This window comes from Macaca fascicularis, chromosome 14, assembly GCF_037993035.2.
Source record: "Macaca fascicularis isolate 582-1 chromosome 14, T2T-MFA8v1.1".
Lineage (NCBI taxonomy): Eukaryota > Metazoa > Chordata > Mammalia > Primates > Cercopithecidae > Macaca > Macaca fascicularis.
This window is the reverse complement of record NC_088388.1, coordinates 110653769-110669194: the sequence shown is the minus strand read 5'-3', so window position 1 is coordinate 110669194 and position 15426 is coordinate 110653769. Positions and strand designations below refer to the sequence as shown.

Below are 15426 nucleotides of genomic sequence, written 5' to 3'. Positions count from 1 at the left end.
GCTGAGGAAGATGGCTTCCAGCTTCATCCATGTCCCTGCAAAGGACATGAACTCATTCCATTTTTATGGCTACATAGTATTCCATGATGTATATGTGCCACGTTTTCTTTATCCAGTCCATCATTGATGGGCATTTAGGTTGGCTCCAAGTCATTCTCTGCTTTCTTTAAAAGCTGGCATTTTAGATTAAGGTGGTGTTTTGTTTTGAGGAATTTTTAAAGTTCTAATATTCCACGAAGAATTAGATTCCTGACACCTTTTCTGTGTAAGATTGCCTTCTCTATGCAACTTGATTACTCCTTCTTCTTTTCTGATTTTCTCTTTCAGTTTGGGAGCAGGAGAAACCCGTGTTTATTGCACTGCAGCAGTATGCTGAAGTGGGGACTGCAAGAGTTCCATGAACCAATAACAGCTCTGAAATTGTTCTGTACTTAATTAATCACAGGAGCTTTTTTGCTTTTGCATTTCAGATAAGTGTTATATAATGATCACTGGATCAGTCAGTTTTTGAAACTTTTTCCCTAGTGATGAAACTACAAAAGAACCTTGTGGAGATTCCAGAGAAGTATAAGGAAGAAAGTATCACACACCTAGATTCCTGTGGTTGAGCAGACAGCTTTGATCAGAGGGAGGAATGTAGAAGGGAAATTTATTTATTTATTATAGGAGAAAGGAGAAGGTATCAATTATTGAGCATAGATAGACATTCAAAGAAACCTTGCAGGTCAGCCAGGCCTTGAGGGGAGGTGGGGAAAAAGAGAAAGAAATAGACAAAAGAAAGCAGGAAAAGAAAGCAGGCAGAACTGTGGAATGGTTTGCATTCTTCTGAAAACAATTCAGAGGAGCCAAGAACATAGTAGGCATCTGGCCAAATAGAGTTCCGTGCAGTTAAGGTCTTGGTCAAGGCTGTGTGTGTGTGTGCCCAGTCTCTGGTTCTTCTGGCAGTGAGATCCCTTCCTATGGTAATGGCATTATGATAAAAATCTAAAGCAAGTTAAAAAAAAATAGTAATTTGCTGAGCATGGTGGCTCATGCCTGTAATTCCAGCACTTTGGGAGGCTGAGGCGAGGGGGATGACTTGAGGTCAGGAGTTCGAGACCAGCCTGGCCAACATGGTGAAACCCCATCTCTACTAAAAACACAAAAATTAACCAGGTGTATTGGTGGGCACCTGTAATCCCAGCTACTCAGGAGGCTGAAGCAGGAGAATTGCTTGAACCCAGGAGGTGGAGGTTGCAGTGAACCGAGATCTCGCCATTGCACTCCAGCCTGGGCGACAGAGTGAGACTCTATCTCAAAAAAAAAAAAAAAAAGAAAAAAACGCTGGGCACGGTGGCTCACGCCTGTAATCCCAGCACTTTGGGAGGCCGAGGCGGGTGGATCACGAGGTCAGGAGATCAAGACCATCCTGGCTAACATGGTGAAACCCTGTCTCTACTAAAAAATACAAAAAATTAGCCAGGCGTGGTGGTGGGCGCCTGTAGTCCCAGCTACTCAGGAGGCTGAGGCAGGAGAACGGCGTGAACCCAGAAGGCAGAGTGTGCAGTGAGCCAAGACCGAGCCACTGCACTCCAGCCTGGGCGACAGAGTGAGACTCTGTCTCCAAAAAAAAAAAAAAAATTGAGAGGAGAAGACACAAATACTCTAGCTAGCTCCACTTTAAGGGGAAGGACAGGGAAAGGTTTGGGAGAAAGACAAAGACTATGGATATGAAGGAAAGGAATCTGTATTACAGTAAAACAGTTGACTTGAGTTTGTTCCTTAGTGGGTCTGAGTCTTACCGCCAGGTTGCTTCTCCTGTAGACTGTCAGTGTAAGTGCTGATAATCAGTTGTATGGTCACTTGTCTATGCTGTCTTGCGTGTTCTCAACATCATTGCCCAGAAGGATCTATGAATAGAAAAAGTTGGCTATTTCTTGGTTGGAGGCTTGTATAAATTGCCTAGGACTGGGACTGTGGCTTGGATAGCTATTCCTGCCCTTATATCATCCCAGGAAGGTTGAGCCCACCTGGGGAGAGAAGTAGAATAAGGAATCAGTACCTACCACCCTTGATTTGTTAATCTGAGCCTACATTTTGAGTCTTACTGGATTTGTAGAGTGAAGTGACACCAGGCTTGTTTTTGTTCAGTGCTGTATGTAGCAACTAACTGTGAGAGGATTGTAGCTCAGACCTTTATTATCTAGCTTTATGTCTTTGATACATGATCAAAGGATATAGGGCATTACTAGATGTTAAGGCAGGCACATTGATTCAAAGACATTTGACATCTTGTTTCAACCTAAGCATTTTCATGGAGAGGAAGCAAGTCAGTCTGATGTTTGTATTTGTTGTTGTACAGATGACCACAGTGGCTTCTACACCATTTCCTTGATGTCTTTCTTATTCTCAGTCAGCGTCGGTTCTCCATGATGTTGCTGGAATAATCTTGCTAAAATTCCACATTGGTCATCAGGTCACAAGCTTGCTTTAAAAACTCATCACTGTTTTTCCTAATCAAATCTAAGCCTTTCATAATGCTCTGTGGTCTGGGTCCACCCTAATTGTCTAACTTCAGAGTCTCACAGGTTTCAAGTTTTTCCCTTTGTGTCCTGGATACATGCCTTTACCCTTTCTAGGAATTCCTCCCTGCTTCTCTCCACTTACACAGATCCTCCCAAATCTTCACTGCCCAGTGCAAGGCTTCTTTCTGTGCTGAAGCCTTCCTAGACCTTCCCTGTTCACTCTTCTCTGCAGTGCTACAACCCTCACAGCCTTTACTACACAATGCCACACTTGATTCTAATTGCTCTTACACCATGTGACTTCATGGAGCATGTTAGCTTTCATTTCTCTGATAAGAGCATATAACCTGTGAGGCAAAGTGTCTTCCGTATTCTTTTTGTAGCACATAGTAGGCACTTGTATTTATTAAATAATTGATGATGCATATAGTGAGCTCCTCGCATCCCTTTTCTGTGGCTATGCAACACTTGGAAACTGAGTTGGAGCTGAGCATGCTTGTCGTTGCAGCATGATTACATGTGGAGTCTGACTGCAGAGAGGTTTTGCTTTTGGTCCACATTTGATGTTCGTGTAAGTAAACTAGGTTATGCTTAAAAACAATGAGCAGTGTGAGAACATGTTTCTGACCTCTTCTGCAGTGTACGCCATCCGAGAAGCTGCCACCAACAACCTCATGAAACTAGTTCAGAAGTTTGGTACAGAGTGGGCCCAAAATACCATCGTTCCCAAAGTGTTAGTAATGGCAAATGATCCTAATTACTTGCATAGAATGACCACTTTATTCTGCATTAATGTAAGTATAACATAACTGTTATTGCTAAGCTTAGGCATTAAAGCAAAATTATTCATGACTATTTCTGAATTCTCAATATACTGTCTTCTATTTGGAATATATGTCTTGTATTGATTAATTGGAATACAGGAGATGAGAGAAAATGTCAATTTAAAAATTCATGTTAAAATCTACAGTATTGGCCAGGCACAGTGGCTCACGCCTGTAATCCCAGCACTTTGGGAGGCTGAGGCGGGGAGATCACCTGAGGTCAGGAGTTTGAGACTAGCCTGGTCAACATGGCGAAACCCTGTCTCTACTAAAAATACAAACATTAGCTGGGTGTGGTGGTGTGCGCCTGTAGTTCCAGCTACTTGGGAGGCTGAGGCAGGAGAATCCCTTGAACCTCGGGCAGGACGCGGAGGGCGCAGAGGTTGCAGTGAGCTGAGATCGCGCCACTACACTCCAGCTCGGGCAACAGAGCAAAACTCTGTCTGAGAAAAAAAAAAACAAACTACAGTATTTTAAAAGTGCAACAACTTGTTTGTGAATTCTGGTCTACTTCTCTGATCATTTGAATGATTCCTGTGCCCCCCACTCAGCTGCTCAAATTAGAAATATTTTCCTCCTGTAATCCCAGCACTTTGGGAGGCCGAGACGGGCAGATCACGAGGTCAGGAGATTGAGACCATACTGGCTAACACGGTGAAACCTCGTCTCTACTAAAAAATACAAAAAAACTAGCCGGGCGAGGTGGCGGGCGCCTGTAGTCCCAGCTACTCGGGAGGCTGAGGCAGGAGAATGGCCTAAACCCGGGAGGTGGAGCTTGCAGTGAGCTGAGATCCAGCCACTGCACTCCAGCCTGGGCGACAGAGCCAGACTCCATCTCAAAAAAAAAAAAAAAAAAAAAAATTTTCCTATTGGTCAATTATTTTCTTATTAAATATTAATTTGTTTCATTAGATTTTGGAATTTTTTTTAAGTATTTTAAATGTGCCATCTTATTTATTTTTCTAGGCGCTGTCTGAGGCCTGTGGTCAGGAAATAACCACTAAGCAAATGCTGCCCATCGTATTAAAAATGGCAGGAGACCAAGTAGCAAATGTTCGCTTCAATGTGGCCAAATCTCTACAAAAAATTGGACCAATTCTAGATACTAAGTAAGATTTTAGTGTTTAGTCTTGTTTTAAAAGCGTATTTTAAATTTTACCTTATAATGGGGAGTAATTAGCTAAAATTAACTTCAGGGATTTTCACTTTGCCTGAGATCTGGATTTGCTTAAAGAAAATAATTTAGTAACTGTTTTTGAGGATGTCCACTATGACTTTTATATTTAAGCTCTGTATATGTCACATCATTGTCTGAAACTGATTTTGCTGAGAATTCTTTAGACATTATTTTGTGTATTTGTCAAGTTTATAAATGTTTAAAAATTTTTTTTACTTTAAATTTTACCAATTACCATAAACCATATACACCAGAAAGGATTTCTATCGCCCATTAGACTGTCTTTCACAGATAATACTTTTGAATGTCAGTGCTTTACAGGGAGAAGTTAAGCCAGTACTACAGAAGTTAGGTCAAGATGAAGACATGGATGTCAAATACTTTGCACAGGAAGCTATAAGTGGTATGTATTTCCTTCTTTTGCCTTGCAGCGTATGCCTTGGTTAATGGGGATTTATCTCTATTATGTGAGAGGTGTTAAGTGGGTAGGATGATAAGTATTACGGGAAACAGGGAGGGTGGTAAGTTCCTGGAATGCTGGTGTCTCTCTGATTAGAACCCTCTTGGCCCACTGTTTTCTCATAAGTGAGCAGGCTATTTTTCTTAGTTACATGTAGGACTGGCTAGGAAATATGATTCTCACTGGTAAGAACAGTTTTTCGTTTGGAATTTAACCAATTTTTAAAGTTTCACTTCTGATTAGCCTGGCCGAGTAAAGACAGTAACCACAGTGAGAAGTTGTTAGTTTGATACGTTTGGATCATTGTTATTGTGCTTTATATTCACATAGATCGTTCATGAACTTTCTGTACCACTAACCTGATTTTGTTTGGAATTTTCCAGTTCTTGCATTGGCATAATGAGGAGCAGGAGGGAAAAGACCTTTGCTAAATTCTTATCACAGATTTCTAGTCAATGTGTTCTTAACTGGGTGGAGAAAGAATGGAAAACCTTCAAGATCTCATCCAAGCAAATGGCAACAACTTAGAAGAAATCAAATTTTAGTGACTTGATTCTTTCTAAAGATGAAATGGGATTGTTTTTTACTTGTCTTCTTTGTTAAGTCATTATTTAAGCCATTCTTACTGACCAATTCCTGACACTTGATACTTGATTTTCTCCTAATGCTTTATCCATCACCACCGGGGCTCCTGCATCCTCACTGTGGAATCAGGCCCCAGCCACATAGTGTTCCAGACAAAGCCTGGAAGGGTGTGGACCCAGGCGTGGAGTGGAGTGATTCTCTTGACGTTTACATATATCTCTGTGTCTCTCCATCATGCCAAAGTTAAATGTACATGTTTAGAATAACTTATTTTATAAACTCTTTGGGAGGCATGTTGAGATTTGACCGTAGTGAAAGCCACATTTTCCTGAATTATGATGGTCTGCATCAGTCTCACATGAAAGGGGAATGTGGAAGCTCAGGGTTAATGTAGTGGTTATTTTGGTTTTTATTTGCTCAATTTTGTCTGTAGTCATGTCATTCAGAAACCTGAAGTGTGGCTGCATCTTGCTGCTAATGTGTGATGTTGACACCTAACTGAATTTGAACAGTTCACCACTGTGCCTACATTAAAAAATATTTCTCTCTCTTTTCTGAAAAGCTTTATCTGTAGTGCCTCGTAATAAGCAATATGTCTGTTTCATTGTAAGATTGCAGTTCTGTATTTTGAATGAGTCTGAGAACCACAGGGTTCTCAGATTTCCTGCTCTTTACCTGGCTCTGCTTCCAGCAGTATTAACACCTGGTCCTTGCTGCATTGTGCAGTAGCTTTTCAAACTGCAGTTTTGCTCCTAATTTTTTAGTATAGGTGATGCTGGAGTCTTATTTGAAGTGTTTGCTTTTCTACTTTTACAGTAAAACCTCATTAATTCTGAAATTTAAGATAATGAGTTAAGCTGAAGAGTTTAGTAAGAAGCAAATTAATAGTAAGGGAGCCTATTTGAACTACTAAACAGTTTTAAAGCCCTTTTTAAAAAGCACCCATTTGGGATCATTTGAGGTCAGGAGTTTGAGATCAGCCTGACCAACATGGTGAAACCGCGTCTCTACTAAAAATACAAAAAAGTTAGCTGGGCGTGGTGGCACACACCTGTAGTCCCAGCTACTCAGGAGGCTGAGGCAGGAGAATTGCTTGAACCTGGGAGGCAGAGGTTGCAGTGAGGGAAGATCGCACCCCTGCACTCTAGCCTGGGCCATAGAGCGAGACTCCGTGTCAAAAACAAAACAAAACAAAAAAACAATTTTTCACATAATCACACTCACCTTGTCTCATGACTTTTAGTTACGGGGGTTTTCCCATAGTTTATTTTTCTCTCAGTGCATCTTGCTATGCGGTTTGCTTGTTACCCTTTTGGTTTTTGAATTGTTGATTTTGTTCACAACCTCTTTTAAATCTAGCAAGTCCTGTTCTGTTTAGTGAAGGCCCAAAGACTCCTCTAAGACTTTGTGCATTTGTTACATAAAAGCCAAGTTTTATGAAATACTTTCAAATTTGTCCTACATTTGAAAAACAGAACAGAAATTGTAAATCAGAGGTTATCTGTCTGCATTTTAAACTGCCAAATTACCTTACAATAAGTTTCTATTTTATGACTTTGGGCCAAGAATTAAGTATTTTCCTAAGCAAAAATCTTTTTCTGTATTCTCATTTTATTATCTTATGCTATTATTCTATAAACATTTTAATTTTAGTTTCATGGGCCTTTATTTTTTATTACCTGCAAGTTCTTCATTGAATTTCAGACTTGAGAGACATTTGTCTTCATGAAACAGATTTGCATTGGAACCATTGCCTTGCTCTAGTTGGAAATACCATTGTTTTGGGGACAGACTTTCAAAATGCCCTTGTGTCTCCCCCTGAGGAGCCCTAAGCATTGACTTCTCCACCCTAAAACTGAGAGGGAGAGCGGGCCCTGGCTTTCTCAAGCATGGGTCGGGGGCTCAGCGGGGCCTCTGTCTTTTGTGGTGACCCCTCAGGGGTTTCATTGTTTTCTTCTGAGTGAAGCAAAAGATAATTTGCTTTGGCACTCTTTGGAGGAATTGTGCTTTGGCTCATAACTTGGCCATGTTCTCCATGAATTAGTTCTCCTATTTTTTTTTTTTAACTACCTTAAACTTAAGGGACAATTTCTCCTATCTTGATTTCACTGGAATATAGGCTTTAGGAGCTCTGTAAGGCTGGTATTTTTGTCTGTTTTATCTTCTGTATTGCCAGTGCCTGGAACAGTATCTGGTGCACATAATAGGTGCTCAATAAAAATGTGTTCAGTGGATGAATTTCTAAAATATCCTCTGATGTGTTGTGTACATGGAACAAATCACCAAAAGAACCAGACTGTGTCTTATTTTCCCATCGACACAAAGATTTTCCTGCTCTCAGGAAACAAGCTTTATGTGGCCCTTCTCTGGTCCCCTGGCTTAGACTACAGTTCTGTGTGGATTTGTCTGGTTGCTTCAAACATGTATTGGTTTTCATCCTTGGCAGCTTACATCAGTTGTTTGATTAGAAAAATGAAGCAGACACACACACATACACACACAAACATATTACCTGTGCCGTACAAATGTCTCAGCAGCAATGGAGTTCACCTTGGTGTTTCTCTGCAATTTGTGTGGGGTTTACTCCTCACAGGTTTAAGAGACCAGGTCTTGTTTCTTTCTCTGTGCTGCCAAGAAGATGTGAACCTGAGGATGCATCTTGTTGCATAAGAAGGAAAACAGGTGAATATGTGGTTTCTAATGAGGTCTTGTTGAAATAACGGGCTGCCCTCAGCTCACAGAAATACCACAGCTCGGCCACTGTGATGCAGAGCCCCAGGGGTCTTCGTCCGACAGCTTGTCCTGACTCAACAGTCGGCAGCCTGACCTTTGAGCTGGCTTGCCCAAGCGTTCAGGTTGTTTGCGTAGACCTCTAGGGAAGCAAGCCTGTCCTTCCTGGCCCGGCGGTTAACCTGGTGCACTTTTGTTCCTTTGTTAACCGTTGTGTTGTCACTAAACTGAAAGGCTGGGGCTTGCCCTTAGACGTCACATTGGCTCTGTCCCTGTGGCGACGGCAGGGCAGGGTGGCCAAACAGGTCAGGTGCTTGTCCTGTCCTCTTGCCTTTTACTTAAATTCCTCTGACTTAAAAATGGTGACACTCTTATCGTAAAGCTTCCTATTTTTCTCCACTGCTTGGATATGAAACTAGGGGGAGAGGCCCTGTTGCCCAGTGTTCTCCTGGTTTACCAGCTGAGGTGACTGCAGTCTGATGTGATGTAATTGTTTCCCTTTGATTCTCCAGTATTCCTGTTTCCATCCAGTTCCTTACTCCCCTCTTTCCTCTTCCCTCGCACGTCTCCCTCCAGTCCTCTGTACCTAGAATAGTCTCACTGTCCCCTGTTTGCCTCCACGAGCCTGCTGTTTCCAGGAAATTACATAACGTTCAGTTGGGATGGAAATCTTCTGGAGGACGAATAGAGTTTAATTCCTCATTGCGTCGAAAAGCCAAGTCATTTCTGTCTCCAGAGGTGTTCTCTTAAACTGATAGGAGTTCTGAAAGGAGCCAGGTCTTCCCTGTGGTTGGGGCTCTGGAGGCCATCAGTGACCAAGATGTAGGGAACAGCCAGGTGGACACCAAAAGGCCCTATGGGGCAGCGCTTTCCAGGGCCCCGAGGGAAAGGCACCTCAGCACGACCCTGGACTGCCCCAGCCTTCTCTGCCCAGTGCCCCATGGGCAGAGACTGTCGGCTGCTGCTGGACTTCCCAGCTCTGCTGGCACAACTGAGGGCATCCTGGCTGGGAAGCGCAGGTGGGCTTGGGAGGGATGTGCCCTGGTCAGGGACAGTTACAGCGCCACTGTCTGTGTCTCTAGTGGTGGCACAAAGGCTGAGGAAGCTAGATTTTCCTGTGAAGGACAGTGGAGAACCCAGTGTCCCTCGGGCTGACAAGAACCATTTCCCAAGACCCAGAGTGCCTGGAGAGGACACGGGGAAGGTAAGTGCCCCGGAAGCCTGGGGCCAAGTCCTGCCCTCAGGGCTGCGGGCAGCCAGGGTGGCCTGGTCTGCGGGGAGCTGCCGCAGGGTAGGCTGAGAAGCAGCTCCTCTCACTTTGTCCCCAGGGGAAGAGTCCAATATTAAGGGCCGGGAGTAGATTTTTAAAGCCTGTTGCCAGCTTACTTCGTTCTGGGAGTGCTTTCTGAGGGACGGGTTGCCGGCCAGAGCTGTCACTATTGTAGCTTGAGGCCCATCTCCCATCACCTCCCCGTCCAACAGCGAAGCCCATATAGAGGACACTGGTGGGATTTGGTGAAGAATTGCTTGTAAAAAGGGGCTGTTCCCATTTTCCTCACGTAATACAGAAGTGACTTGCCACAATTCCTCAGTTATTTCCATTCAAGATAAAAATAGTTGCAAGTTTCTCTGTAACAGCTCATGTTCTACAAGCCCCACTGGACGCCACTCTGTGTGGAAATGGTGTGAAAAGCCGCATTTCAGCAGTCGGTGCCAGCCACTGCCCCAGGGCCATTCATTAGGAGGGCGATTTGTGACTTACAGATATATTCAGAAAAGGAGAGCAGCAGGGCTTGGCTGCCTCGTGCTGATGCCAGACTGCGTTTAGTTCATGGGGAAAAATCTGACATTCTCACACCCACTCTAGTGGGTTCGCTTGGTGAAATTCTATGAAGTAACATCAAAAAGGCTGCCTTTTAAGTCACATGGCTTTTCATTTTATGTGAACCGAAACCATGAAAACGTTTTTTCCTGTTGTTGAGGTCCAGAATCGCCTTCGCTCATCTTAGAACGTTCTTGCCTTCCTGAGTGGCTGCACACTTGTCCGTGGGCAGCACCGGTCGTTCCTGCAGTGGCCACACAGTGGGAGGAAGGGCTGGGCGATGACTGTCCGGATGGATTCCCGAGTGGCCAGTCCTTGGAGTCCATGTTCTCTTCACAGAACTGGGCCGCAGGAAGGAGAACTTGGCTGAAGGAGTGGGGGGTGACAGTTACACATTTTTTAGGCCTAAACCACAGACTTCTTTGGGAAGAAAGGGGTTACATCTTCCTACAAATTCAGAGCCAACTGCTCATGCCATAAATGCGTGGTAAGACCCGATCTGAGCGTGGGTCATTGAGGTGGCCCTCCCATGGCTGACCTGCTCAGCTCTGACGGCCCGAGCTGTGCCTCTGCTAGCTGAGGAGTTATTGAGAATTAACTGTCGTTACTTGAGCCTTGGTCACTGCAGCCCCTTGTCAGGCACTTTAAATCTCATGTCATCCTCACCCACCCTAGGTGGTTAAGTGCTGTCATCATTTTTCAGTCCCTCATGAATCTCCCCCAACCTCTGTCATGTCTATTTGAGAATCTTTCTTTCCAGGAAAGGAGGCCCATTGGTGCTAGGCCTCTGAGGCTTCAGTTCATTTAACTCAGAAAAATCCCCCGCCCCATGACTCAGGGAGCCTTCCATGCATTTGTTTCACTTAAGGAAAATGACCCGAGGGGGAGATGGAAAGGGAATTGGCTGTTGCCAGGCAGAACCCTGTGTGTCAGGGGCCAGCAGCCAAGTGAGTGATCCAGGAAGTCATCCAATTGCAACCAGAAATTGTTCTTAACCCCTCACTGTCTAGGGTGTGTAGTGGACTTGCCAGTCTGTCCGAACGGGGTGAGAGTGAGCGCCTTGCTATTGAGAGCCCCGGGAACCATCCGTTCTCAGCCACCCTCAGGGCTCTCAGGGAGCCATTGGACATTCCAGGGGCTGGGCCCATCACTTGAAGAGAGAATGGAAGGGGCAAGAGCCAGTCTCCCTTGGTGAAGGGCGCCTCCTTGGCGCCCTTGAAGTCTGTGGAGGTGCCTGTGTGTTGGATGTCATGTGTGTCCCCCAGGCAGGATCTGCCAGGGAGCAGCGTGGGTCACCTCCCACACCGTGGTGCCCGGGGTCCGCGCGGCGGCTCGCTCCCGGACAGGACGCAGGGGGGCTCCCCGATGAAGCTGCTGGCAGGCCTTGTCAGGCGAGGGTTAACAGGGGATTTGTTTATTGAATCACGAAGTAGCTGTCACATGATTTTAATCAAAACACCATTTCCCTGACAACAGTGATGTCAGTCTTGTTATTGCAGGAAGGAGCAGCTGTGAGGGACATTCAGTCTCCATGCCGAGCCCAGGTTTGGAGACTAAAATCAAGTGAAGCATCCATAAATAATGGCTACAGACATTGCCTGACTGCGTCCACCCTCCTCCTCTTCCTTTTCTCTGCAGACAGTCTGTCCTGTACACACACTGACCTGAGACCAGCCCCTGTACCGCGTCTCAGCTAACACCATCTTCTGCCTTCCATGCCCCTTCTACTCTTGTTTCTGGTTTTTCCTGCCTTCCTTATTTTCCCCAAACTCAGAGAGTCCCTTGGGCCCTGAGGGTCTCTGACTTGGGCCTTTTGACCTGTGTCTCTTCTCTGGATTGAATTAGCTTCTGCTGGTGAAGCAGGCTGTTCTGGGCCTGAGGCTGGAGCCATTCTGCAGCTCAGGAACCTTGCTTGTCCTAGAGCCAGCCTCTAGCATCGGGGGAGGCTGCGTGTCCCTGTCCCTCCCAGAGAGTTAGGCTGGCAGGGCCTTCGCGCTGCCCTGGGGGTCTCAAGGGCAGCTCTGAGGAGCTCCGCTGGGGGTGCCCGAAGAGGAGGAGCTCCTTAAGGGCCAACCTCTTGGCCAGCAGATTGGTTCTCCTGAACCCAGAAAGACTACAGGAGGTGTGAGTCCAGTCAAACTGAGGACTCATGACAAAGCCCAAAGCCCAGGGATGCTGGATCCCATCCCCACTGGCCTCCAGCTAAGGGAGTTGGACCTTGAAGTCCATGGGGAAGTCAGACACAGGCCGGTGACAGGGCCCACGGGAGCAGGTCCTTAGGCTGACCTCCTGTCAGTGCCCTCTCCACTGTGGGGCCTGGGGACTGAGCCATCTGCACAAAAAGACCCCAGGCCTTCCAAGTCTCCACACTGGAGGTTGACCTGAAAGTTGGAGATTAAAAAGTCCTACCTGTGACAGAGATTCTCAGGGATGTTCTTATGTTTGTGGTACCCATAGCTGATGCTGCCTAGAACTCATTTCCCAAAATTCAGAAATTCTGGGGCGGAGTTCCCAGTTCTTAGCCTGGAGCAGATGCTCAGAACAGCGCAACCACACTTAAGTCGGTGAAGACAGAGCTCACAGGCAAGAAACAGCCATTTTCTGTACCTAGTGTTGGGGCAGGCAAGAGTTAAAGACAAGCAGAGTGGAACTCTGTGACAGCCCTCCAGGGGAGTGGGGGTCTGCCGGGCAGTGCCATGCCAGGCTGCCTTTGCCCCTCGCAGTAAACCCAGGGGTGAAGCCAGCCAGCCTGTGCTCCAAGCTACCACTGGAGACACCAGCCTTTACAATGATTTGCCTGGGTTAGTGGCAGGGCTGAGAGGGCGCCAGGGGCTGAGGCCTCTGTCAGAGGTTCTTTGCTGCCTCCCGGACTGTCCCTGCCTGGAGGGTGGCCAGGTGACGGCTCCCGGGCTGGGTGGGAGCTGGGCCCTGCTCTCCCAGGCTTGCTCCGTGCCCAGCCCTCCTTGCCTGGCCCTCTCATCCCTGGTTCCCTCCCACTGCCTGCCTGCCCTTTGGCCCTCATTTGCTGGCACAGGGGAGCTGCTAAGCATTCGGCTCTGTAGTGACTGGAAGGCGGTTCTGGCGGATCCCAGACGGAAGAGACAGGCAAGGCTGTGCACTCTGGGCGCTGTGTGTGGCTCACTTGGAGGAAAGGCCTTGGTGGGCTTTTCCTCCATTCCATTGTGTCCCACCCCCAACTATGTGGGTGGCCCTGGGGTGACAGTGAACAGACTCCTCAGGGTCCAAGTTGTCAGTCAGCCCCACTTTGGGCATCTCACTTTTGGGGGGTGAGGAGCTGGAGCCAGAGCTGTGCCAGCTGACCTGAGGGGAGAGTGACTCAGTTCTCCCTTTCAGAAGCGCAATCCTTAATGCCTCATTTTCCTCTGGGCCCACATTTTCTGAACTTTCTGCTCATCCAGCTTTTGGGGGCTCGGCTCCCGGGAAAGTCCGCTTCCCGTGCTGCTGCTCCCTCCTGTCTCCTCCCTCCCAGACACTGTGCTGGCTGCTGGCTTGGGGGCTCAGCCCGGCTCATGCTTTCCCTGGGCTTGGAATCTCTCTCTGCCAATTTCAGAGCAGCTCTGAGTCAGTCCACCCTAGGAAATCCCCCCAGAAACGGACAAAGGGAGGCAGCAGCAGGAAGGCTTTGCTGGAGAGAACAGTGGCAGAGGCACCTGGCAAGCTCTCGGCCCTGCCTGCCCTTGGTTTGGCCTGAGTGATTTGTGGGCACAGCTTCATACCTAGGGGGAGGCAGGTGTGCCAGTGGCACCTGTGTCTGAGGGAGGGCCCAGCCCCTTCCCTTCGCTTCAGTCAGGACCCACATCTGCCTCCTAAGGGACGTTGTCCAGGATGATTCCTGGTGATAATCCATCGCTCAAGGGCTGCTCAGCTTTTGAAACCACTGGCGGGGCTGAAATGAGGCCTCGCAGAGCCCTCAGCCCCCCGGGCAAAGCAGCCGTGTTCTGTGCAGGTGACATTTCCTTTGTAGCCACGTAGCGCCCAGGATTTAGTGCACAACGCCCAGAAGTTCCTCCCATGGTGCCCATGGGCTGCTAGCGAGCAGGAGGCTCCCTGTCACCTGGATCCACCCAGGGAGGGATTAGAACCCCTCAGCAGGGAGGGTCCCTGTGATCTTTGTTTGTTTTTTGAGACGAAGTCTTGCCCTCTTGCTCAGGCTGGAGTCCAGTGGTGCAAACTCGGCTCACTGCAACCTCCGCCTCCCAGGTTCAAGCGATTCTCCTGCCTCAGTCTACAGAGTAGCTGGGATTACAGGCGCCCACCACCACGCCCGGCTAATTTTTGTATTTTTAGTGGAGACGGGGTTTCACCATGTTGGCCAGGCTGGTCTTGAACTCTTGACTTCAGGTGATCCACCTGCCTCTGCCTCCCAAAGTGTTGGAATTACAGGCCTGAGCCACAGCGTCTGGCCAAGAACTTTAACTCTGAGAGAGCAGAGGCCGGGCCAGGGGTTCCTAACTTTGGTCCCTGGTTGGGAGGGGGCTTCAGGGGGCCCAGGAACCAACTCCTGTCCTGAAATTCTGTCTGAAGTTCTGGGTCTGTGTACATGCTCTTTGGGAAGAGTCCATAGCTTGCATGTCAAGGGGATCTGTGAGCCCTCAATTTAAGATCTAGTGGGGGAGAAAGCAGCTGCTTGCCAGGAGCACAGCCTTGGGTCCTGTTCCCACCTCTCCTGCGTCATGATGAAGGACTTGGGAAACGCAAGCACTGCTGGCCAGTTCCATCCACTGGGCAGAGACCCTGGGTTTGGGGTGCAGGCCTCCCTGCCGCTCTCCTTCCCCACCCTGCTGGAGCCTTCGACTCACAAAGGCCGCAGAACTGAAGGGTGTCCTGGGGAGTGCGGGGCTGGGGCCTGGCTGGCCACTGGTCTGCTATTTTGCCTGCGTCCTGGGGCACTGGAGTTGTTTTTGGCAACACAGAGTAAGAATGATGGAGAAATTTGGTGGGAAAGGGAAAACATTGTTACTGAAATTTAGTGCTTTCCTTAAAAAAGAAATGAAACTCAGCAATACTGAAATTTTGGGTAGCCAAGGGGTAACCGCCAGTGTAAGGCAGAACTGAGCTATTGTCAGCAGTCGGACAGCAGTGGAGGTCGGTGGAGGGGGCTCCGCTCCTTCCAGCCTCTGCCAGTGTGGGCCCTGCCAACTGCACCTTCCCAATGCTACCCAGAAGCCAGCGGCTCACCCCACAGGGAGGGAACTGTCTTGGTTCTATAGCATGGGCTCAATTGGAATGGTTTGAGTGAAACTAAATTTCAGTCGAGATCCTGCTGCCAGCAAGCTGGATATAACAGTGGCCTTTCACTCAGG

At 47.5% G+C, this 15426-nt stretch overlaps 1 protein-coding gene across 4 annotated transcripts in view; it reads left to right on the top strand.

Moving 5' to 3' along the window:
- Positions 1-15426, top strand: part of PPP2R1B (protein phosphatase 2 scaffold subunit Abeta) — a 39740-nt gene that overhangs the window by 19804 nt on the left and 4510 nt on the right. For 2 of the 4 annotated variants that reach the window (XM_005579600.4, XM_065529641.2), the window contains exons 12-15: positions 3144-3298; positions 4295-4437; positions 4817-4908; positions 5349-7797. In XM_005579600.4, the coding sequence (XP_005579657.1) occupies positions 3144-3298; positions 4295-4437; positions 4817-4908; positions 5349-5365 (407 nt within the window). In that variant the 3' untranslated portion in view covers positions 5366-7797. Of the gene's footprint in view, positions 1-3143; positions 3299-4294; positions 4438-4816; positions 4909-5348; positions 7798-9362; positions 9485-15426 lie in introns of those variants that run through there. The other 2 variants (XM_005579598.5, XM_045371044.2) reach the window with 2 other exon arrangements.